We start from the raw sequence: 26,528 nt of genomic DNA on the forward strand, positions 1-26,528 counted from the left end.
ATTTGATTTCAGAATCGTGAAAAAAAATATATCTTGGCTTGCACAATTTAAATTTTGCTCCAATTCGCTTCTAAAGGATTTCTTTCAAAACGTAACAGATACGTCAAAGATTTCTTGCTGGGACGGAGTGTTACAGAGCACTTTTGATTTTTAAATGACTGCCCCACTTGCTGTACGTGAATAGGGTTCCTTTCCCATTGACCTGAGGAATCTCCGATAGGGAATGAGGCAGCGTCAGACCAGAGTTCCTGACCCCACAACTTTTTGACCCAGAGGTGAGAGGGCTCCCAAGTGAGCCAAGCGAAGCCAACAGCTTTACAAGATTACCCGTCGATCAGAAATTACTCTCTGCTCCATTCCTCACTGATTCATACCCAGAACAAATGGATTAGCCACTTCATAAGAAGGAGTGATTGAGCCTTACCGTGGGCTCTGAACATTGAGAGCCTTTACTCCTGTTTCATTAACTTCTCACATTTGGTGAGCGTCCGTTCGAAGCACACTGGAGCCCATAAGGTCAGGATTAATTGGAACGAGAAAGCTACTGTGAAACTCAATACTCCCCCCAGCAACTCTCCAGCTTCCAAACCCATCAATAAGCTGTGCAAAAAGCATTTTAAATAAAATAACAGTGCTTCCCAGACAGCGCTTGTTGGATCCATTAACACATCAATGAGATCTCAAGGTAAAAATAATCTATTTGTAATTCTATTTGTAGTCAATTTTTCCATATGCACACACACGCAACCCACCTATCTCGCAATGCTTATTTACCCAACATTTATTACTCTCTGACTACATGTATATGAATGTACAGGACTGTCAAAGAACATAGTAAAAACTATAAATAAACAGTGCAACATTGCTCTCTCGCTCTCTCTCTCTCTCTCTCTCTCTCTCACACCTCAATTAATTTCTTTGCCAAATGACTATCCAATTGTGTCTTGAATCTACAGACGCAATCTGCCTCTCCATCTGCAAGTTATGCTGATTCCTGGCCTATTTTACATAATCACCACCTTCTGAAACACTCTTTATTCTTTATTGTGCTGTGGATAAACATGGGCTGCTCGTGGATCATTGCTTTACGTAAACTGGCTGCCATAACTACCAAAGAAATACACAGTCACTGCACGTTAAGGCAAATCCTGTCAAGTGCTTTGAGACATTTCGACGATGCGATAAGACACACAATATCAAATGTAGGAATCATTATTATTTGTTATTTTTATTGTTAGATAAAGATAAAAAAAGAACGTATTTCTTCATTATATTTTCAGGGGCTCGAAATGTCAAAACCATCTGGTTGTGGGAGATCGAAATTTCTCTGGATCTATCAGCAATCTAAATGTCAAGGAGAAATACCATGAAGAAGATATGTTTAAGGATGTTTTTGTGGGTGGATATGGGGGGGTGTGGGGGAGGGGGGGGGGCGGTTAGGGGGAGAAGGAGGGCAAAGAAGGAAAGAGATAGAAAAAACAAGTTCCAGTCGATACTAATGTCCATGCCAGTGTTTACACGCTATACAAGTTCCTGCATTTCCTGTTCGCTTCACCTGTACTACTTCCCAGGGTGATACCTTCCAAATAATTATAAGGATATTTTCACTCCTGACGTCAATACACATAGCAACCAAAGGGTGAAAAGCCTCAGCAAATGGCTCAGTTATACTCGAGGTACTAGTCTGACACAAACTCCTTCAACAGAGCAATGTGATACAGCAGCACAGAATTAAGAGCACCACTCACTCTACGTCAGGGCGATGTGAAGTACTGTGCACGGCACTTATCTGTAAACAGTGTTCTGCTTAGCAACCTCCCCACCAAAGCCAATGAAGCTTTAACAGTACTGAATGTTAAAATGGGACTATCAGCTCCTAACAGTTCACTTTGTGCCAAATGCACTTAACTCACAGAAGCAATAGCAAATCAGCTCCTCAACATCAAACTCACACTCAAACACACACACACACGCTCAAACACACACACACACACACACACACTCAAACACACACACACACACGCTCAAACACACACACACACACGCTCAAACACACACACACATGCTCAAACACACACACACACACGCTCAAACACACACACACACACGCTCAAACACACACACACACGCGCTCAAACACACACACACACGCTCAAACACACACACACACACACACACACACGCTCAAACACACACACACACACGCTCAAACACACACACACGCGCTCAACACACACACACACACCACACACACCGCTCACACACACACACACACGGGCTCAAACACACACACACGCGCTCAAACACACACACACACGCTCAAACACACATACACACACGCTCAAACACACACACACACGCTCAAACACACACACACACGCTCAAACACACACACACGCTCAAACACACACACACACGCTCAAGCACACACACACACACACACACCCACCCAAATCTCCACGTAGTCTGAGCCTGCAAGACTATTTTGCCTTGAAATTCATGATCATGCAGAAAGAACTGTGGAAAATTTCTTAAATCCGGTCTTAATTTGGAAGTCAATATCCGTCCGCATTCTTGAGAGGAAGCGGCTTCCAAATTAAAGTGAACTGAAAAATATTCCGACTGCCAAAAATAAAGACAATACTTGTGCGGTTTGTGGAAGGTATTATCCAGTGCCCAGGGACGTGAAGGGCAATACACAAGTGTAATTTGTTGTTGGCCTTATGGTTGGGTTTTACTTTTCTAAGCCAACCTCCCCTTTCCCACCCCTTAATAATAATAATAATCCTTGCATTTGATATAGCGCTTTTCACGTCTTCTCGACGTCTCAAAGCGCTTCACAGAATATACTGTAAAGTGAATTGACTGTATATTTGTGGGCGAACGCGGCAGCCAATTGCGCACAGCAATGTCCCACAAACAGTCATGGGTTGAAAATGACCAATTTATTATTGTTTTTTTTGAGGGATTATTATTACTCTCGGGCCCTCACACAGAAAGAAGAACAGACCAACTAATGACTTTCTTTATGGGTGCGGGGGAAACTCATCAACACGATGGATGGGTCAGTCAACAGATCCAAGAGCAAAGTGACAGAGCTGGAGCAACTTTGTAAGCCCTGTGGTTGAAGTGTGGTTCAGTGTGAGCTCAGCATTACCATGGTTTTCAATATCAGCCCTCCGCTCGGATCACAGCAGGACTATTTCTTAAGGTTTGCCATCGACAATGAAACTATTGTTTGCTCGGAACTGCAGTAGCCCACACTAAACCCCAAATAGGAATGCTTCGAAGGCAATGTGACCATCAAATACCTCCGAAGATTAGGCATGACGACTGGATTATTACAAGTAAAAAAATACCTTAGAAGAATCCTCACAAAATTCACGCATTGACTCTCTCTCTCACCCACCCTGACTCTACCAAACACTTAAGCATCCCGAGACTCTACCTCGCTTAAAGGGTGTTACGTAAATGCAAGTTGTTGTTGTTGTACAAATGCTTTTCCAGTACATTAAGCAGTTATCGAACACCAGTCGCATCAATATTGCCTTGGTCCTTAAAAATCTTTTGCTTGCTTAATTTGTTTTCCGACGTTCGGGGAAAAGGAACTCTATTCTAATCTCGAATCAATGCTAAAAATTTAATGTGAACCAGACCCGTTGGTATTGATTTAATCCAGAAAGCGATTTCACAATTGAATCAATCAATGTCTGTGGTTGTTCAGTTGTATGAATCAGGTTTACCTCAGCCGTTTCCTATTTAATATTTAATATTGCATACACATTACAAATGATAGTTGGCTCAAAATTCTGTGTCGAGACCCAGACCAATTTCGCCCACTAAAATATACAGTCAATTCACTTTACAGTATATTCTGTGAAGCGCTTTGAGATGTCTCGAAGACGTGATGAGGCGGTGTATCAAATGCAAAGATTATAGCTATTATTAAGTACTGTACTGATCAAAAGCTATTTCTTTCCAGGGTTTGTAGATTTGGAAATAACTATCTGACGCAGCACCCTGGGGTATCACTGAGCAGACTGTAGCACTCTCACGTATACAGTGGCGTAATTCCCCACTCTGTCGATGGGAATCTCACTGGATCAGGATCTCAGCAATGGCAGTGCCATTGGGACAAGGGAATACATAGTGAAGACCATTAACCACGGGCTCAGACCTGAGTGTGGCAGTGGTGATGTGATCTCCAGTGGTGGGAACAGATCTGAGTGTGAGTGTGTGTGTGTGTGTGTGTGGTGGGGGGTGGGGGTGGTGGGTTACAGTGCCCTGTGTATTTGAGTCTCTGCTCTATCGTGCTAACTGCAGTGGAATCTCTCTCAGTCTAACAAGCGCATTCAATTTTCAACTTTCAAATCCAAACCTACAGTAGTGTAGATCTCAGCGACGGGTCACACAGTATCTGATTCTATCTGAGCAACTCGGTCCTCACGACGTAACTGCATTGCCAAGGATATGTTAAGGAGTGGGTTCAACTACTCTGAGGGCTCCAGTGTGTAGCAGGAACTGCGGTGTATTGCCTCAGGCACAGCTTGGGCTGCTCTGTCTATCAGTGTGAAGTGGTGCTTCATCTTCATGATTAAATGTTAATATCCTCATTTTGTCCTACAGTATAAAACGCTATATATAGGAAATGTCAGGAGTTGAGATGTATTCAGCCTTAATTAGGCTATAAGATTAAAATACGGGGACTGTAGCATTTCATTTTGGAGAGGTCGAAATATATACGGTCACCACACTTTACGGTATATTCTGCGAAGAGCTTTGAGATGTCTCGAAGACGTGATAAGATGTCTTCGAGACGTCTTAAAGCACTTCGCAGAATATGCAAGGATTGTTATTATTATTATTATCATGAACAAGACTATGCTAGTTGATCCAAGGTAACAAACAAACGCGACTCGTGAAACAGCCACCGAGTACAGAATAGAATGTCCAAGACTGTAATATCCATGTGTGTGACTTTTGAAGCTTACAAGACGTTTACAGAGAGAGATTTACTCCAATCCTATAATGAGTTAATACACCTTCCAGCAGGTTCAGACACGTGGACCGCTCTGTAATTCCATTAGTTCCCAGATAAGCTCTAAATAGCACTTAGATGTTCTCCGCGATAAAGAGCGAACCAGAAATACTGATCCAACTCCTGTGGAAAGGAGAAATAAATCTACATTTCACACAAGCTATAGGAACCTTGTCATTATTAATCAGAAAAATCTTTGCATTTGATAATGACGTCATCAAGATTTCACGGGATATAATGCAAAATAATAATAATAATCCTTGCATTTGATATGGTGCCTTATCACATCTTTGAGACGTCTCAAAGCGCTTCACAGAATACACTGCAAAGTGGAGTGACTGTGTATTTTGTGGGCGAAACGTGGGCGAAAAGTGATTTGGTTGGCTATTTTGTGGGCAAACACGGCAGCCAATCTGCCACCCAGGAATGTCCCACGACAATGTATTGAACGCTGTACCATTATGACAAGCTAAAGTAGGCTTTACTGGTTATTATTGTGCACATCAACTAGTCACTGATATTTGACCATCTGATGTAATTTGACAGGATGCTCGCATATCTAGTGGTAATCTGAGAGCTGTATGAGTCACTGACAACCCTCAACCCAATTCATGGTTCTGAGATCTAACATAGATTTGTGGGTTTGGTTGGGGAAGTGTTGGGAGGTGGGGGGGGTGGGGGGGAAGGAATATACAACCAACTTTTTTTCTTAAAATAAACTCTACTGTTTACTGTTCTCTGACCCAATTTGTTGCATAATAAGAACCAAAAGGTACTCCAGAAAATTACCATGAGAGTTTTGACGAATATGGAGATCACAAAAAACCTGCTGGAATTCTGCAAATACTTTGAGCAGAATGAAAAGATGTGCTAATTCCACCAGTGAACAAAGGCAAAGCACCCACAAAACACAGAGTCACTCCACTTTACAGTATATCCTCCTGACATGAAAGCCGCTATACCAATGTCATTTTGTATTGTATCCTGTGAAGCACTTTGAGATGTCCTCCTAATGCGAAAGGCACAAAATCGGATGCAAAGGATTATATTTCTTAAAAAGCGTGGAGTACCTTCTGGTAATAAATTAATCTTTATCTAATCTAAAGAGAAATCTTCAGAGAAGATATGTAGCCAGTGGTGCTAATTGGTTTCCAGGGAACAGCTAGAACGAGGAATATGGATCAGGTCCAATGGATTGTCCTGATTTTACAGTTTCACAGTATTAAGGTAGGCTTAACTTGGCTCATAGGGCATTTGTTTGTACTGTGGCTTCCATTTAATACCTTTCACAATTGCTACAAAAATGTCCATAGCTTCATATCGATCTGAGTGGACACCCTCAAACTGTCTTGTTTTGTATTGTAGACAGTTTTGTAAGATGGCATATAACCCTCGCTCTTCTTAATGGAGACTTTTGTGTACACACTTAATAATAAAGTAGAGCATTTTCCTCCCTGATTATTTTCAATACAAGAAACTGATGTGCGCCCAAGAGGGAGAAGTAAATGGAAGGGTATGGGAGAGGGCATCAGGAAGGGCGGAGGCTATACTTCACTGAGTTATAAACATTAGCACGGATCATTTGGGCTGAATGTCAGTCTAAGTAATTCAGGACATCACACCTTGCAGTGTTCACCCTCTAGCCTAGCTGTCTGTTGTCACAAAGGTATTTTTTTAATGCATCAAAATACCAACAGGCTTTCCATCCATTCTCTGTGAGTACATCTTCCGGACTTTTGCCTTTTAGCTCTTCGAATTAATCCCTACAAGATAAATCAGCAATCTTGCCAAATATCTACATTCACTTACCAGTTCTACCTCATTATTAATTTAATGTTAATATTAATAAGCACATATTAACATTATGAAACATGGAGATATTTCCGGGGTTGATAGAATCAGTCCATTTCACAATCTTAAACCAGATTTCAATTTAGCGAGGCATCTAACAACCTCCTGAATGATATCTAATGAAACTACTTTAAGTAAACATGTTCTTGAATATCCTTGGAAGACTAAAGCAAATTGAGCCCGCATAAAGTCAATTTGATTCCTCAAAACTGATGAAAAGTCTCTTTGTAGAGAAAAAAAATGAGAAGTTGGCAGTATAATTGCTTTGATATTTGCAAAGTCAGTTTACGTTGTTCTTTAATAGCTCTGAACAATCAGGTCTTCTGATTGTGTTTGAAGCTGCTTCTTCTCCATTGTACTCTTGGCCCGTTTTTTGTGTGTAGATCTTTCTACTCCTGTGACTATGAAACCTTTCTGTGCTTTCGTATAAAAAGTCTCCATCATTGCTTTAAGTCCACACTGAGAACTGAGGACTCACAAGGACTGAAAACATTCAATGCTAAATCTCTTTCTCCCTCACACACATCTGCTCAACACTATAAAGAAATTTATATCACCAGGCTGTCTCTCCCAGGAAACCATTCCCTTTCTGTCGCCCATTATAAATACAGAATTGGCTATAACATCTGTCTTGCTGTGCACATCAACACGCAATAACTTCTACATCAAACCACAAATGAAGACAATCAAATTCTTTATGCAACGTAATTATAAGATGTTTGATTCAGGTCCCCCACATAATAAAACAGTCAATACAACAAAAGCACCGCAGCAATATCATAGGCAAGATTCACTAAACGCTATCCATTTGCTGCTAGTGTGTCATTTTCTGGAGCACGTCTGCCTTTGCCTTGTTGTTCAGTCAGATACAAGCAACAAGTGTGGGTATTGTGCGTTTGTGTTTGAAAGTAACTCACTCAAGACAGAGAATTTTTTCTTGAAAAAGATTGCGTAACTTCTTCCCCCCAAAAAGCTGGGGTGGGTGGTAGTAATTCACCAAAATGACTTCCTCGCCTGATCCTAATTACCCCCTGGCTCCCATTTCTTTCTGGATGCTCTCATTCATGGGGTCAGGACTAAAACCGTGTTTTCAAACCACATCGGGGCAAGAGCTGTAATAAAGAAAAATGACTTTATTGGCTACATGGCCTGCACTTGATCAGTGGCCAGCCTTTCAATTTGATCGTAACTCTCAGGGGGGCAAAATACACTCAACAACAGATGTTGGTGAAAAAAGTGTAGAGCAGTGTAGAGCAACCCTACCTTCACCACTCCTTATTTTTATTAGTAACCTGAATATCAGAGAAATCTATGACGTCTCCTGAGATTTACGTTCGCAACCTCCAAATTCAAAGAAATGCTATGATGCTTCTCCCTTCGATTCAAGTTTTGAACCTGCACTTATCTCTGTCTTCTCTTTTTTCCTTTACAGGAAAACAACATTCAAAATGAAACGATTCACAGAACATGAAAAGAAACGCATCTCCTTTTTTATCTGTGAAAACGAACAGTGATAAACAACTTTTGTAAATCGGCAAATGTATGGAATTTGAGGTCAGTAAATCCTGCCCTCCATAAAGGGTGAAATGATCGATCACTTAATTTCCTGGTCCCACCCACCTGCCCCTTTTCCTTGTTAAATACGAGAGACAAATTGGAAGATCGCTGTGCACAAATTGGCTGCCGTGTTCACCTACAAAATATGCTGTCCCTGCACTTTACGGTAAATCCTGTGAAGCTCTTTGAGACGTCCACATGAGGTGAAAGGCTCCATATCAAATGCATGGATTATTAATTACTATTGTTATGAATGCAAGTTGGCTCAACACAGAATGCAGAGCACTGCATGGTGCTGGGCGAGGTCCTTGGCCTGTGCCGAGTTAGCCCATCTCAAAGGGCAGTCTAGAGATATTAATTGGCTTAGGTGTCCACGAAAGGGAAGGGGGGGAAATCAATTATGGATCCAGATCCTGTGCATTAACTTTAACTGTTTGATGAGGTACACAAGCAAATATATTTAGCACAAAGAATTTTCCACCGCTTGTTTGGGCGGCACATTGTATCTGTGAGCTGGTGAATAATAACAATAATCCTTGCATTTGATTATATTATTATTATTTGACCCCAGCTTGGGTCTGAAATGCTGTACACTGTCCAGTGTCTTGCGACATCCTCCCAGTGTGAAAGGCGCTGTACAAATGTAATCTTGTTGTTGTTGTTGTAGCACCTTATCACATCTTTGAGATCTCTCAAAGTACGTTACAGAACATACTGTAAAGTGAATTGACTGTATATTTTGTGGGTGAAACGCGGCAGCCAATTGCGCACAGCAGTGTCCCACAAACAGTCGTGGATTGAGTGACCAAATTATTATTATTCTTTTTGAAGAGATTATTACCCCTGGAAAAGCAATCTGCAAATGGATTAACAACTGGGTTCTTACTGACTGAATCAAACCAAAAAATGATGGGATTTAAATGTCTCATAGTGAGGAGAATTCAGATTTCGAGCTCTCAATTATTCATGTTCTGTGTCTAATTTTACTGTTGCGAAGTACTTTCTGTGGTGTGGAAAACATAGCTTCTATTCGATTTGAAAGCTTTGAACCAAAAATGTAGGAGGGGACGACATTTCATATGTGGCCAAAAAGTAAATTGGAATTTTTGCTTGGAGATTCTCTCAAAGTTAAACCCAAACTTTTTGTTTATTCCCCAAAAACGTAACTTTTAAAAATCTTATTTAGAATAAAGCATATTAATTATTCAAACCTTTAAATATAGACTCTGCCACAAAGGTGATGGAGTATTTTACAGACTTGCCGTATTGATTTCCTATCTCAGTAGCGTTGAGGGTTGTTGGCCAAGACTCTGGGACAAACTTCCTTTCCTTTTCAAATGAGATCATTAATGGCCACCTGAACAGGCTGCCGGGTCCACCTCTGACAGTAGCTGATCCTCAGAACTGCATTGGAATGTCAGCCAAGGCTACGTGAGTTAAAGATCTCAACGTGGAACTGCCTCCCTGGTCTTGTTAATGGTGCAGAAGGCAACACCAGAGAGCTTCGTGAAAAAAAAAGGCCTTTTAAGTCCTGTTAACTCTTCATTCTTCCCATTATACCATCAGTTGTTTGCCTAGAAATGCACAATCACCACTCTTAACAGTTGATCCTGTGAAGCACTTTGAGGTGTCCTCCTGACGTGAAAGACACTGTACCAAATGCAAGGATTATGATCATTTATCATGCCGACACGAACACAGAAAGAAAGTATCGTGACGTGAACTGAAGGGTCATTTAACTCTCAGCAGCCAGTGAAGCCAGTGATAATGTGAATAAAACCTGGTGAAACAGAACCTTGAAATGTGCTGAAAGCTTTCAATCAGTCAACACATTGGTTTTATTTTCCAATTACTTTTTTAATACAACAACTATGGGCTCAATATATTCAAGATGCGGATTAAAAATCAATTGTGGGTGAAATTAAATTTCACCCTGGATGTCACACAGCTGAGAGTTATTTTTATTATATAACTAAAAGCATTTCACCTCATGTAAGAAATCTCATAAGGATGCGAAATCTGTAAAAAAACGCTGATTCATTGAATCGTGCAGTGGTTTTCTGTCACGATTTAACAGGATGAAAAAAATTGAAGGTTTGGGGGCAGACAAAAATAAATGTACTTCCATTTTTTTTTAGAAAAACACGAAGAGCACAAGAGGGATTTTTTTTAAAACGCTGTTTGTGTCGCACTGCCATGCACACAGTGGCTGTCACATTTGCCTACAATGTACACGGTCACTACACGTTACAGTAAAATCCTGTGAAGCGTTTTGAGGCTTCCTCCCAATGAGAAAGGCACTACTGTACTCTTTATGGAAAGAATGGGCTTTAATATGCATGGGTTAAACATGGTACAGAAACCTTGGGTTAATGTTACCAGGCAGTGAGGTACTTTGTGTACCGTATTTATGTGTTAGTCGTGTAAAATCTGATTTACACATAACTTTACATGAGTCATATATGATACAGCTTATACAAGTTTGACATAACTCATACTTTGCATGAGTCATATTACATGTATGGTCCTAACTGTATATCAAATGCAAGGATGATGATTATTATTATTATTATCCAGATTCAACAACAACAACAAAATTACACTTGTATAGCGCCTTTCACGTCGGCAGGGAGATCGAAAGCACGGTCGAAAAAGAGGGTCTTGAGGTGGGTCTTGAAGGTGGCGAGGGAGGGGGCGAGACGGAGGGACTGCGGGATGGAATTCCAGAGGGTGGGTGCAGAGTGGCGGAAGGCCTGCCCACCGATAGTGGGATGAGCAAGGCGGGGGACGTGAAGCAGACAGGAGCCCGCTGAGCAGAGGGAGCAGGCAGGGTGGTAGGGGGTTAGGAGGTCGCAGAGGTAGGGGGGGAGAGTAAGACTGTGGAGGGCTTTGAAGGTGAGAACCAGAATCTTGAACTGTATCCTCTGTGTGATGGGAAGCCAGTGAAGTCGGGCGAGGATGAGGGTGATAGGGTCACGGAGCCCAGTGCGGGAGAGGACACGGGCTGCAGAGTTCTGGGTGGTCTGCAGCCTGTGGAGGGAGGAGTTGGGGAGGCCGACACGCAGGGAGTTTGCATTCATTAATTGAAGCAGTCAAAATGCTGCATTTTAGATCCCACAGTCACCCCTGAGCTCCTTGTGTTCAATTCCTCCCTCGTCTTTGACAGCGATCAAGTTTAAAGTTTTATTCAGAACAAGGATTTGGATGAAATGAAAGTATTCTTTTATTTGTACAAGCGCTGTAGCAAATATCAAAGAACACACCAGACACACAACCTCAGTCATGTTTAACATACTGCAGAATTCTCAGACTTTCAAGTGAAACCTTGTGAATATTGTGAAGCCACATCCTACGCAATTACAAATAATCAGGCTCACTTCTTTTGCATAACCCCTTCCTGTAACGTATATTGTGATGATGCCTTGGCACTTGCCAGACTACAAAGCATTTCAGTTGGTAATGAAGACTTCCTTCCCATCACTGGCAGAAAGAGTCAGATTTCAAAGAGGTTTGCTCAGCAGTCAGTTTGCCTCTGAAGGAAAAGTTCACTTTGGAGATCCAGCTCTAACAGGATTAAATAGGTCGGAGCAAACACAAATCTCTAAACCAACCCGACTTGGCCTTCTGAAGGCAGCTTGTGTTATGTAAGGAGCTAAAATGGGTCTGAGAACATCATGAACTTGGGGATCTGAGACTTCCACAAATTCTGGAAGATCAAAAATGCCTTAAAATACTAACTTTGAGCCACTATATTACAGACAACAGATCCAATTGGCCATTCACTTCACGGCTGTGTGTGGGACATTGCTGGGCACAAATGGACACCATGCTATCCTTACAAACTACGTTGTCACTGTACTTGATAGTATATCCAGTGAAGTGCTATAGGACATCCAACATCAAAGGCACTACTATCAAATGTAAGTATTGTATTAGTATTAGTAAATGTATTAGTATTATAACTTCACAGTAAATCATACAAAGCACTTTCAGACACCCTCCCAATGTAAAACACACTGTAGCAAATGTATTTAATGGGAGTCTAAGACTACCTGTGCTCTACTTGTATTGGGTGGAACTATATTTACTGGCAGCTTGGCACAGGAAATCAGTCTCAACCAAGGTAGAACACGGGGAGGTTCATATCCTTGTATGGGTAGATGCCAAAATCAGCCACCCACTCCACAAAAATAATTATTCCGAGATCTAGAGAGTTTAAAGCAGGAGCACAGTGATCTTGGTGTCTTGCTTTGTTCCTCTCCACTCAGTAGATCTAGGACACTCTCTCTCACTCTCTCTGTCTGGTCATTTATTTCAACAGCAGGATGTGGGTATTAATAGTGCGATGCCATGTACACTGATATTGTGCTAAGCCGAGTGCTGGGACAAGCAAAAGTACTCGGAAAGGTGTGCCATACTGTGTGCAGCGCTTTAGGATGTCCTCCTGACACGAAAGGCACTATGCAAATGTAATTTGTTGTTGCTGCATTCTATGCAAAAGATAAATTGCTCACTTTGACAAATTGCCACATTAACATTGAGTTTACGACAAAACCCAAAGTGTGCCATATTGGCCCATCTACAAGAGGTCCATTAGTCACAGAGTAGGAGTCCCAGGAATTCACTCCCATCAGCTTATCTCTTAGCATTTCATTTCATTACGTGAAATGATCTGAGGGAATGATTGTACATGTCCGTATTTCATCTCACAGATGGTTAGAACTTGAACACTCATTTATTCCATCGCAATGTTGGACAAGACCCTTTTGGACACTGTCACCATTGTGCTGGATTTCTCTGATGCACAACCATTTTCTTGTCATAAAACGTGTATCTTCTAGACTTTAGGATTCAATTGAAGATGACGATCCCATGTCTTTCTATGCAGCCCAAGGAAACAGCTGTCGTGTACTTTCTGACCACTTGCATCCAGTCACCGAGTCAAATAAATAAAAATGCTAGTAAATGTGTTGGCTGCAAATGTTCATGTGATCCAAAACAGAGTTGACATTTTATGACTTGTTGCTTGTGTTGGATTGCAAACTTCACTGCAATGTGCAAGCCCAGGTTCTCACGAATTCACTGAAATACCTCACCTCAACTCACCACCCCTTACACAAGCTTGTTACAAGCTGGGAATAGAACTCCGACTAAACCTAATTGATCTTTTAATGATACAAGGAGATAATCTTTATCTTTCTTACTGGAGACTTTGTGTTTCAATTTAGTCACAGTTGATCATACACATCAAGAGTGTTTGGATTTGAAAACCATGTAGTTGAATTATAATTCCTTCTCCACTTTAAACACTGGTCTTTTAGAGGGACGGGAATGTGAACTATAACTTTATAAAACAGGTGACTATCAAGGTGATAGACACGCGAAGAGCTGTCCTAGGTTGAAACTGGTCAGTGTGAAATTATGATTTCCTTATAGCTTTTGAATATATCAGTGGACAATTGATGCATCAACATACTGTCACTGTGCAAAAAAAAGATTCACACGCACACCTCCTCAACATACTGTAAAGTGCCGTGACTGTAATTTGTACACAAAACGCAGCAGCCAATTTGCACGCAGCAATATCCGACACAGTCATGAAGTAAATGACCAATTTTATTTGGTGGCCACAAGACAACTCCCTTCTCTCTTCGAAGAGTGCCGTGCGATCTCGAACGTGCACTTGAACAGTCAGACGGGACCTCGGTTTACCATCTCATCTGACGGACCGCACTTCCAACAGTGAAGCACTCGCCCAGCATTGCATAGGAATAACAGCCCAGACTATACAAGGTCAAAGTCCGGGCGTGGTCCTCGCACCCACAACCTCCTGACTCAGAGGCAAATGTAGTACCAGTCGAGCCAGGCTGACACTATTTGCACGCAACTCTGTAAGGTTTAAATCACCCTACATGAAAAAGGAATTGCAAGGTAAATGAAGAATCTGACAATTATTTCACCAAGCTAAGCAAGCTACTCTTATAGCCGATTACCGCGCTGGTCAAAGGAATTAACCTTCTACTATAAAATGCATCTGTGGCAATCTTCCCACTCTTGCCTTCTGATTGCCCGAAAAGTCGTCCTCAAACTTAAAAAAAGTAAAAGTCAATAAAGTAAAAACGGGACCGTTTTTATTTTTTGACTTAGATTTTTTTTTTTTCCCCCAACTCCATATAACTTTTCGAAATCTGGAAATGGAATGGAAAATGGACAAGTAGAATTAAAGTAGCTCATATATTAAAGCGCCTTTTCTGTTTTTAATTAAAAACGTGTCCTAAGTATTCAGGATTAATATTGCAGTAATAAAGCAACATGGCATTTGAGTAGCCTTGTTGTTGTAATTCGACAGGACACCGGATTGAGTTTGAAACAAATCAAATCAGTTAGCCCTGAAAGACAGATTTTGCCTACAAAAATATAGTCAATTCACTTTACAGTGTATTCTGTGAAGTGCTTTGAGACGTCTCGAAGACATGATAAGGCGCTGTATCACATGCGAGGATTCTTCTTATCTCCCCAGCCCTGCCCCCAGCCTAATGCAAAGCTTCAGTTAAAGATGCTAAATTTAATTAACTGGCAGCCATCCTCAGATGTCCTGGATAATCAGAAGCAAATGTAGTCAATCAATCTCTGGGCGCATGACAGAATATAGCAGAAGAGATTATCTGGATACTCACTCTAACAATACGTGAGATACTACCCAAATTTACTCCCAATGTGGCACTAACCAAGTCACAATACATTCCATGTTCTTCCATATAATTTCCAAGCCCACGTCAGATGTCCCCTTGCAATCAGGGAAGACTTTTGCTTTGTCACAATTTTAACCCTGGGATCCTACGAGAATTATTGGACCATATGTAGGGCTTTTGATACTCCACAAATTGGAGTTTTGGTGACATCTGACACAGTGGGCTACATAACAGATTACAAAAGAGTCGCTATACTCACGAAGCTCTTCGAAACTCTTCAAAGTGATACGGTGCTGTAACAATTCAAGTTCTTTTTTTAGTTGGATTGAAACTGGTCTCAGCAATAACAGAAGGTGTTAAGAAATGGAAAATCTCTAAGATAATCAGAGCTCTGTAAGCCTCGCTTCCACGGCACTGCTCCTCACACTCCTCCTAAATGTGCGCAAGCACTTAACACATTAAGCATCCTAAGGAGTTGCCAAGAGTTTTGTACGCAGATGAATAATTAAGGAAGATAAATAATGTACAAGAACATCTGTACCAATTAAGCAGATGTTTTGTAATGGTTGACAAATGCAAGGTAGGGAAGGGCAAATAAAAACAAACTTACCACACAGTGAATATAGTCTATTAGCAGAGGTAGAAAAAGAAGCGGATTAATCATTATCGATTATTCACAGAACGCTTCCAGTTAATTGCAGTCCCTGTCAACAAAGCTAAACAAAACACGAGGTTGCTCCCCAGAGACATTTGATTACAAGCTGAAAGCATTCTTTCCTTGTGTGGTGAAATAAGGCCACATTTGCAATATAGGGTGCAATTAATAAGAAGAAAAATAATAATCCCTGCATTTCATATAGTCCTTTTCACATTTTCAAGACATCTCAAAGCGCTTCGCAGAATATACTGTAAAGTTAATTGACTGTATATTTTGGGGGAGAAACACGGCAGCCAATTGCACACAGCAGCGTCCCCACAAACAGTCGTGGATTAAGAAAACAAAATAAGAGATGTAGATGACAACAATTTGACTTGGGTCATGAGAATAAAACTAGTCAGTGTAACGATCTGATGGCTTTGGCTGAGTGCTACAATGAGCGATGCCCATTGATGTAGCTGTTGCATTGTCTGCCTTTCAGCCTCTGTCTAAAGCGACAGATCCATTTGTCTAGAAATGGAAACATTTAAACTCAGTGCTTTGACCTTCTTTAGTCATACGCTGCCATTTTGGTCAGCTTCAATGGCTGTTGAGCTGTCCAGTTCTATCACAGAACGACTGTGGGTTAATTCTGATGGATAAAAGCAGATTAAATATTATGAATATCTTCCCCCCCAAGCATTGGCCTAGACATTACGTTAATGAAAATTCAACTGCAAATTTTAATGAGATCTCAAACATTTTATTCTATGTGAACATTAATCTGACCTATATATTGTATTATTTTCATGCAGAGCAGCAGTACCGCTGAACTCTTAGAAAGCAATTTGGTTTATATTCAATTCATATGATTTATGTACTACATTAAGTATAATATCAATCGGTTTAGACTTCTGTCAATTTCCAAATGAAATGCAGCCAATATTTTGCCACTGCCTCTCCTCAATGTGATAACTAATGGATGCGAGTCCACAGATAACAGTTGCCTCGGTTAACTTGTTCATGTGTCCTTTTTCCACGTCTGAGCCTATAAAGTCAGTAACAATAACCCCTTGCATTTGATATAGTGACTTATCGCGTGGTCGGGCCATCTCAAAGTCCTCCACAGGATTGTTCGGTAAAGTGTCGTGACTGTGAGAAATATGAAATATCAAAAAAAAAAACTACCTTTGGTGCACTCACATTTCGACCTAATCTAATCGTGGGTAAATTCGGAACTTTCCGCTTAGAATCACATTACAACGTGTGCAACGGTACGATGCCAGCGGGGATGGAACAGATACCACGCAACTTATTCAGTTCTTTACACTGAAGCACTCAAAGTGAAGCACTTTGAGATATCTTGAAGACGTGATCGGGCGCTATATCAAATGCAACGATTATTATTGTTATTATTATTATTACTACAGCAATTCAGATACCTTCAATTTACAGATCACTTAAGACTGAGTTTCCCAACAGTCAGATAATTTTCCATACTAGAATAAAATAAACCTTCATATTCTCTTAAACGATCGAGGAAACAAAATGCATATTCAGTCGGCAATGCCAAAAAAAAAGCAAAATCAGCAAACCTATTCCATTGAGTCTTAATTGAAAATTGTGCATCTTGTACCTTGTGTAGAGTATCATTAAAGGCTAATTTCATTAGGTACCATATTTATAACTCAGAGCAGTAATAGAAGTTAAAACAGCAACAAGCAACATGCACTGCGCTTCACAAGGGATATCTCAGAATGCTCATGTAATTAGCTTCAGCTAGTGTAGTACTGTACAGCGCTTATTTCTATACACTAGGCCTGCGCATAGCTTTCAGTATTGCTTACAATCTTCATCCTTTAAACTGCGCCACAATTACAAACTGAACAGGTTCGGGAAACTAAATACATAAGGCAATGTCTGAGCTAAAACTTAACACTTTCAGGCTTGCCTTCAAGAAAATGCATTCAAATCCCCGAATAGAATTATGGATCAAATAATAGCAGGTACAGTGGAGAGAGAGAGGAGAGAGAGAGAGAGAGGTACATGGGTCTAATTCAATGGAATTGAACGGTTTCGACTATGCTCTAAGGTGGAGTGAAGTTCAAGTATCTTCTGCCTGTCAACTGAACCCCAAGGCAGTTTAAGATCCCTTCACTGTATATTCTTTATATAATGTGTCCTAACTTCATTTCTGAACTGACTACATCAGAAGAGTGGGATTCTCTCATGGGAACATCTTTGATGTCAAAGTACTGAACCACCCCTCAGCTCCCCCCCCCCCGCCCCCCCACTCCGCACCCTGGCTTGTCTTTGATGCATTCTTCACAAAGAACGAAGATGTAAGGGTAATCTTGCTATGAAGCTTTCCTCCAATCCACACACACATACCTGTGCTGCACTGTCATCTCCAGTGGGGGAAACATCTCAGAATATTCTGAAGTGGAGTGACTGTGTATTTGTAGGTAAACGCGGCAGCACAATTGCGCACAGAGGTGTCAACAACGACAACAAATTACATGTGTATTGCACTTTCGCATCAGGAGAACATCAAAAAAAAGCCTTTAAATGAAATACCAATTTTATTTTGGGGATTGTTGGTCAGGACTCTGGGAGAGAGAAACTCCCTTCTCTTTTCTGCAGCCCGTGTCCTCTCCTGCACCAAACTCCGTGACCCCATCTCCCCCACTCTCGCCCGACTCCATTGGCTCCCTATCCTTCAGAAGATCCAGTTCAAGATCCTGGTCCTCACATACAAAGCCCTCCATGGCCTCACCCTACCCTACCTCTACGACCTCCTAACCCCCTACCAACCCACCCGTTCCCTCCGCTCAGCCGGCTCTGGCTGCTCCACGTCCCCCGACCCACCCGCCCCACCACTGGCGGGAGAGCCTTCAGCCACTCTGCCCCCAACCTCTGGAACTCCATCCCCCAATCACTCCGCCTCGCCCCCTCCTTAGCCTCCTTCAAGTCCCGCCTCAAAACCCTCCTCTTTGACCATGCCATCGGCCACGCCCATTCCCCTCCCCTCGCCCCCCCAACCCCAGCTCGGGTCTGAAATGCTGTACTCCGTCCAACGCCTTAGGACATCCTCCCGACGTGAAAGGCACTATTCAAATGTAATCTTGTTGTTGTTGTTGTAATACCAAAGCGCTGGACAGTCAAGGATTTGGACCCAAGCCGGGGGTTGGGATCAGGAGTGTTGGAGAGCGGGGAGGGTCGGGGTAGGACGATGACCGAAGCTGTGGTTGAAGAGGAGGGTCTTGAGGTGGGTCTTGAAGGAGGCGAGGGAGGGGGCAAAGCGGAGGGACTGTAAGATGGAGCTCCAAAGGGTGGGGGCAGAGAGGCTGAAGGCCCGACTGTCGATGGTGGGTCGGACAGGGCGGGGGATGTGGACCTGACCAGATGCAGCCAAGTGGAGGGAACAGACAGGTTGGTATGGAGTTAGCAGAGGACAGAGGTAGGGAGGAGCAAGGCCGGGGAGGGCACTGAAAGCGACTCCAGTACAGAACCCCTTTACTGCATGGACAGAAAATTCCTCTCACCAAATTCTCCACCAACAAGTAACAAAGTTGAGAAGTACAGTGTCACAACACGGTCGCTCAGCTTGTGGTGACTATGAAACTATTATACTCATGAGAGGATTTATTAGTCCGGTGTGTTTACAGTAATTTGCTAACAAGATCAGTTCATTCAGACTGAAACATTCCTCTTACAGACCACGCCTTGCCGCATTTCTGAAAGAAGGATATATAAGGAAAAATTATTTGCTCAACGTTGGCAACTTTATTGATTTTCTTCTAGCCAATGTATCGCCAATGAAAAGAGAATCAGTGTGAGGAACAAACCAGATAATTCCCTGAAAAGAAATTTAATATGTCAACTTATTAAAAATTTAATGACATAGATGTTTAATCAGCAATATTGGTAAAACCTGGATTGCAAACTATCTGTGACTAATTGTTTGCAAACATCAAGTTGCAAGGTTCACAAATCAGTTCAACGTTAGCCCCGAAAGCAAGTAAACTTCAAAGAAACAGACGAGACCTTAAGAAATCACAGTAATAATAATGATACTTGTTTTTGTCATAGTACCTTATCACATCATTGAAACGTTTCAAAGCGCTTCACAGGATATTTTGTAAAGCGTATTTTGTGGGCGAAACCAAGCAGCCAATCTCGAACAGCAGTGTCCCACAAACGGTCATGGATTGAGTGACCCAATATTTTTTTGAGGGATTGCTTCCTCCGGAAAGCGATCCACCAATCGACTAACAACCGGGTTCCTACTAGAGTTGCGTGGAATAAGGAAACTTTTCTAACGTTTCGTCCCGCCTGGGAGTCAAACCCGAGTTCCTTTCACTTGCGAGGCGAGTGCACAAACCCTTACGCTATCGGACAGTAAATCCTCTGAAGCGCTTCAAGACATCCCCCTGATGTGAAAGGCTTGATACCAAATGCACAAATTATTATTATTATTATTAAGAACATAAGAAACACTAGATGGAAAAAAGACCAAGGTCCATCTAGTTCGCCTTCCACCTTCCTGGCGGTCGCACGCACATATGTCTCAAACTACCTATGCACTGTATCCCATAATGGTATTTCCTAAAAAAAAAACTCATCTAATCTGTGTTTGAAGGCATCAACACTTTGAATTATTATTATTAGTGATTACTAGCGATACAGCACATCTCTTAATGCGTTCACTTCACAGCATCAGAAGAGCTAGATTTTCAGGTCCTGACCAGAGGGCGTTGGCAAAAGGTCCACCAAACTGATGAAAGCAAATTTAAATCGTGAGAGAGATTCATTTGAAAATGTCCCATTTGATCTCACAGATTGTAGGATGCATTGGTTTGGGTTTTCAGTATTCTCAGGCCTTTCTATGGAGAAGCTGCAACATGACATGTGTAACAGCTCTGCTAGTTCATCTACATTCTTTACATTGTCCATTGAACACTGAAACGAACCAGCTATCGACAGCAGTCTGACTATTTTCTCTCTGTATGGATAGCAATGTTGCACTTCAAATGAGTCCTGGCACGAACTAGCCAACCAGGATGAGGTTCTATCGCTAGCATTAATTTGAAGGCAGAGCTGTGTAAATGGGGCACACATCACTCTGCTTCCCTGGAGCTTCTCTGTTGCCATAGAAATGACATTTACAGACACCTCCTCACTTGCCATATGCAGAATGGTACACAACTTGTGTGTGGAGCAACATACACACACACAGCGTTCCATCATTCAGTCTCTGAGTCTATCTAGTGTGTGCGTGTGCGCGAAAGAGAGAGATACACATACACAACACACAAAATGCATCCTCCGAGAAAGACTTTACACAACCACACCATCATCACTGGGGAAAATGAAAGTATATTTCAACAACAACGGCAACTTGCATTTATATAGCGCCCTTCACATGGGGCAGTGTCTCGGAGGACCTATTTCAGCATCAGACCACAGAGAGTTTAATTTCTAATTATCTGCCGATGTGTAACACCGGGTTAGGACTTTGAAAAGAGCTCTGTTGCTATTCTGGGAAAGGCTATGTGACCAACCACCAAGAATAGCTAAAGCTACTCTGAATATCTATTGGGTTGGCTGGAAGGTAATTTTACCCTCTTTGATGAATGATAAAACCAAACAGCATTGTCTGAATATAATGCACAGGTGAATATAGGCCAAACCTTTTGCACGTCCACAGCTACACAACTCAGCAATGTCGCTGGTACAATTCACTTTGACCAGGACACAATCTGTAAGCTCTATTTATGCTGTATTTAGAGAATACATGGATGGGCGTTGTCATTTTTAATCTATGTTATTTTTAATATATGTGCGTTTTCCCGATAGCCAAACACACCTTTCCAACTGCTACAACCAATATAACAAATGGGTCTTGTATCCGAGATATTGACTCATCATATCATTGAAACGTCTCAAAGAATTCACAAGATAATAATAATAATAATCCTTGCATTTGATATAGCGCCTTGTCATCGAGACGACTCAAAGCGCTTCACAGGATATATTGCAAAGTGAATCGACGGTTTATTTTGTGGGCAAAACGCAGCAGCCAATTGCGCACAGCAGTGTCCAATAAACAGTCGCGGACTGAGGGACCAAATTATTTCGCATCAAGTAAACCTGTACAGCAAATAGCCCTCTCTCTCAGCTCTTCAGCAAAAGTCATTTCTGTATACATCAACACCTACAAATGCGGTTTGGATGCTTTCTCCACTGTGACATTCCACAGCGTATCAGCGTCATGCATTTAGTGATCACGTGCTCACACTCACGCTGGCAGAACCCAGAGTGAAAATTGCATAGATAAAGGGAAAGATATTCCAACACTAGTTCCCGGAAGCACAAACCACTGCTGATCACAAAGCATACATGTCCCGACCCGATCACAGATAAAATTAAAAAGTAAAATTCTACCGGTGTAAACAGTGCAAACGTAAACACGTCTCAACGACGCAATAAGGAGCAATATCAAGTGCGAAGATTATTATTAAATGTGTATCTGCAGGATTTAGTGAGGAAGGCTGACCACCAAAATGTCAAATGCCACTTCACATACAGGTGCAGCCTGGCAAACATTGATTGATTAGCGTCTGCAATACAATATTGAAGCTTAGCAAGACAGATCAGCCGCTCGGGATCTGCTTTTCACAAGCCGGTCACCTGCACCGCTTCATTGTGTGACATCCTCAGAACACACTGGCGGTCTCCTGCGCGGTTCCCTTTCTCAGGCGTCGTGTATCATTTCGGTTTCAGCGTGTTACAATGCGACGTGCGACGTTGCTCAAAGCCAAATACAGCCCTACATCAGATTAAGCGATCAAACACGGAAGGTTAGACGGTGGCTACTCTGCTGTATTGCAAAATAACACGACTGTGTGGTTTAGAATAATAATCCTTACATTTTACTTAGCGCCTTATCACATCTTCGAGACGTCTCAAAGCGCTTCACAGAATACACTGTAAAGTGAATTGACTGTATATTTTGTGGGCGAAACGCGGCAGCCAATTACGCGCAGCAGCGTCCCACAAACAGCCGTGGGTTGAGTGACCAAACTATTATTGAAAAAAAATTGGAAGGGATTATTACCCCCGGAAAAGCGCCAATCGTCTAACAACGGGGTCCCTACTTTCTGCTGGGTAAACAGAGGGGTACGGAGTAAGGAGACTTGCCTAACATTTTGCCGTGCCTGGGAATCAAACCCAGATTCTCTCGCTTACGAGGTGAGTACTCTAACCAATACGCTGGAGGACTCCACTTTAGCACCGCCCATGGAACAATGAACATAAATATTTAATGTCAGAACATTTCTAAAGGGCAAAAATCAGAAGTTACCATGAGATCTCCCAATTATACAAGTGATGCCGTGCAAACTTTCCAAACAGATTTGGAACAAAGTGAGATGTTGTCCTTTCCCACGCAAACAAAATGGCCAAAAACCTTGCAGATCATAGACCCAGTATTGTTATTAGTTCAAGGACCTATTCTTCCTGGAACAGAACAATCCCGTTCACAATTCATCCATCAGCAAACCTACAAACAGTCAAATTGCTTCCATGTTCTGGGCACAGCCGAGGACACACAGCACAAGACCTTGTTGCTTTGTCTGGGATGGTAATCATGGACATCTAATGTCTTCCCTATTTTAGTCTCGCACCTATTAGACATTTCACGAATTAGCATTTAATCCTGAGACCAATGGGCGGACAACCTATGGCACCAAGAATCATAGTGATGCTCTGGCTTTTACATTCTCAGGACTTTTAAATGGCTTTTAAATGCCACCTGTGTTTAGATTCACTCTAATTTCTCAGCATTTCAGAGCAACCAGAACTTGGCAAATTCTGGAATACAGTTCTTAATTCTGAAGCCAGTTTTCGGACAAGTTCTTTTAAGAACAGAAAACAAGACTGAATTTAGCAATTGCGAATTGCTAACAAAATAGTAAATTCAGAGGTTCGCCCCTCCCACCCCCATGCAAAGATCAGTATGTAAATGCAAGTTGTTGTTGTTGATGCTTCGTAGACAGTGATCATAGAAGGTCCATCGATAGAGAATCATGAGTAAATCATCATCTTTGTTCCCCAGTATTTTGTGACCAATAGTTCTTTGAAGTCAACATAAGATGAAATGAGAATACAACAACAACTTGCATTTATCTAGTGCTTTCACACGGGGCAGGGTCTTGGAACGCTTTGCATCGCAGCCCTTAACCCCCTGACCACTTCGGTCAATAAATTTGCATCATTTTTGGAGAAAGTCTCTTTTGGTGTTTCTGCCTTCTTGCTGAACTCTTCCATTCCGAGCCAATGCACAACGGTGAGATTGCAGGAAAGTTCACATCACCATCCTCAGCACGAGGGGACAATCAACTAGGTTGTGGGAGTCAACAAGCACAGTCTATGACTAACTACACCAGGTAAACACCACCAAAATCTGGATTCGAAAATCATTTCACCATTAACAAGAACAACAACAACTTGCATTCATGTAGTGCCCCTCACATAGGGTAGCGTCCCAGAGAGGTTGACAGTGGCGGAGTACGGTCGAAGAGGAAGGTCTTCAGACGTGACCTGAAAATAGGGAAGGAGGGGGCAAGCGAAGGGATTGAGGGAGAGTGTTCCAGAGTTTCGGGGCTTCAAAGGCTTCTGTTGGACATGGTCAAAGTGCACGCTGCTTTCATGAATTAGAATGGACTCATCTGGACAACATTTCATTCCCTTCTACTCAACAGAAGCCCATACAGGAACATCCTTAATTGCTGGAAGTCTATTTAAAAGAATATATACACTGGCTATGGGACACGTCAGGGAATAAATCTTTAACAATGAAAGTACTTCCCTACAACAACCTTCTCGTTTAATCTCCCTAGTGTCAGAAAAGTAGCTCTTATGATGCACATTGAATGTGACATCTTCATGTGAAAACAGGTTTCTACAGTCGCTGTATTTTAATACAGCTGCAGCCAAAAAAAACCGTTTAATATTTAATGGCTGGCACATATCCAAAAGGGATTATCATATGCAAACGGAAGATTTGGTTTTGAAAATAATATCCCACGTAGGTGTCTTGTCGAGTGTCCCTTACCTGGTCGTGTGCAGTTCGTGACTTGCGTATCATTTTCTGTCTCTGCTGCCATTAACTTCCTATTCAACCACCTTAGGTCCAGTAAAGGTTTCTCCCCAGCATGTTTCTCGTGTTCTATATATGATATGGGGGAAAAAAAATACCATTTAGTGGTGGCTTCATGAAACCATCGAATTTTCCTTCCAGTTGGAGGAATTCTTTTATCGCATTTCTTTCAAACCTCTCCCGTAAACTTACTAAACATCTAAGGAGGGGAATTACAGTGCACACAAAGTTACCTGCTTCATCCAAAGCTCTTTGAACATGGCAATATCAGATGATTTATCAGCTTGTCTCAATGTAAGGTTGGATCATATACTGTAATTTATGCTTAGAGCGCATAAAACCCTACAAAAGATGGGATTTGGAACTGCAGGAGACAGAAATTTTACTTTGAAAAATATTCGGGGCTAAATCAAGCTCTTCCATTCCCAGGGGGGAAGAGAAGTTATGCATTTCCTTCAAGGCAAGGTACATCGAGGATGCTTTATTGCAGAGATAATTGCATCATATTAATATCATATTAAACTGTAACGGTCCGATCGATTTTTTTTGGAAATGAGCCCATTCATTTTTTTTTAAGATCCAAGCCGGCACTTGAGAGACAGGATGACAGAGAGATGCATAAAGCCCACAAAATTTGCTTTGCCAGTATATTCCGTGAAGCGCTTCGAGACATCTCGAAGACGTGACAAGGCGCTGTATCAAATGCAAGGAACATGATTATCATTACTATCGCATGCAGGTTTTACAACACATTGCCAGCAATTTTACACTGGTTTGTAAAACATTGCGAATTGCAGTTTTTTTTTAAGCAACATTCAAAGAGCAAAGCAAATTGAATCTGATCACAGGACTGTGGAAACAGCAAACTGCATTGAAGGGAAATGGGTAGACAAAGAGGACGAGAGAGGGAGAGGATGACACACACACACACAGAGAGAGAGAGATATATGGAGAGAGAATACTCACCTAATTTTGACAGAAGACTACACATACACCAGACCAGGAAGAGAATGCTGCAGGAAACTCCAATCTGATAAAGAAGCTGTTCTCTTCTTCTTGGAAGTTTAGTCATCTTGACCAGGCTTGACATTGCACTGTTTGGTCGCTTAGTACTTGAATCCATGAGCTTTGCTGGTGATCACTGTGCAATCTTAACAAAAATTAAAGAGAGGCAGAGAGAGGAGAGAGAGAGAGAGAGAGAGAGAGACTTTCTCTGCACACATCCACACACAGCACTCACTCAGTCACTCACTCACTCACTCACTCACACAGTGCCTGTAAACTCCAGCTCCAGCCCCCATCTCATCTCATTGCTTTGCATTTCACTGGCTTTATGTAAAAAAAAACCCAAGTGTTTGGATGAATTGACGCACTGATGTACCAATTGATCTCAATGCAAATAGAAAGCAAGAATCTTTTCCCCTTTCTCCCCCCCCTCTCTCTCTCTCTCTCTCTCCTCCCCTCCCACCCACACACACACACACACACACACAATAAAAAAATAACTAAGCCCTTGTCAATTTCAACAAACAAAAAAATTGCAACCCAAATTAGACTTGGCTAAGATAATGTCAATATCAGAAGCCAACT

The 26,528-nt window shown here is 41.8% G+C and overlaps 1 protein-coding gene across 1 annotated transcript in view; it reads right to left on the bottom strand.

The window, feature by feature from the left end:
• The window catches only part of LOC103185392 (sodium/potassium/calcium exchanger 4), a 65,460-nt gene extending 39,351 nt beyond the window's left edge, over window positions 1-26,109 (bottom strand). The window contains 2 exon segments of the mRNA XM_042338347.1: window positions 24,894-25,007; window positions 25,905-26,109. Of these exon segments, the coding sequence (XP_042194281.1) occupies window positions 24,894-25,007; window positions 25,905-26,061 (271 nt within the window). The 5' untranslated portion in view covers window positions 26,062-26,109.
• Between the last annotated feature and the right edge of the window lie 419 nt (window positions 26,110-26,528).

This window comes from Callorhinchus milii, unplaced genomic scaffold (genome assembly GCF_018977255.1).
Source record: "Callorhinchus milii isolate IMCB2004 unplaced genomic scaffold, IMCB_Cmil_1.0 Scaffold9, whole genome shotgun sequence".
Taxonomy (NCBI): domain Eukaryota; kingdom Metazoa; phylum Chordata; class Chondrichthyes; order Chimaeriformes; family Callorhinchidae; genus Callorhinchus; species Callorhinchus milii.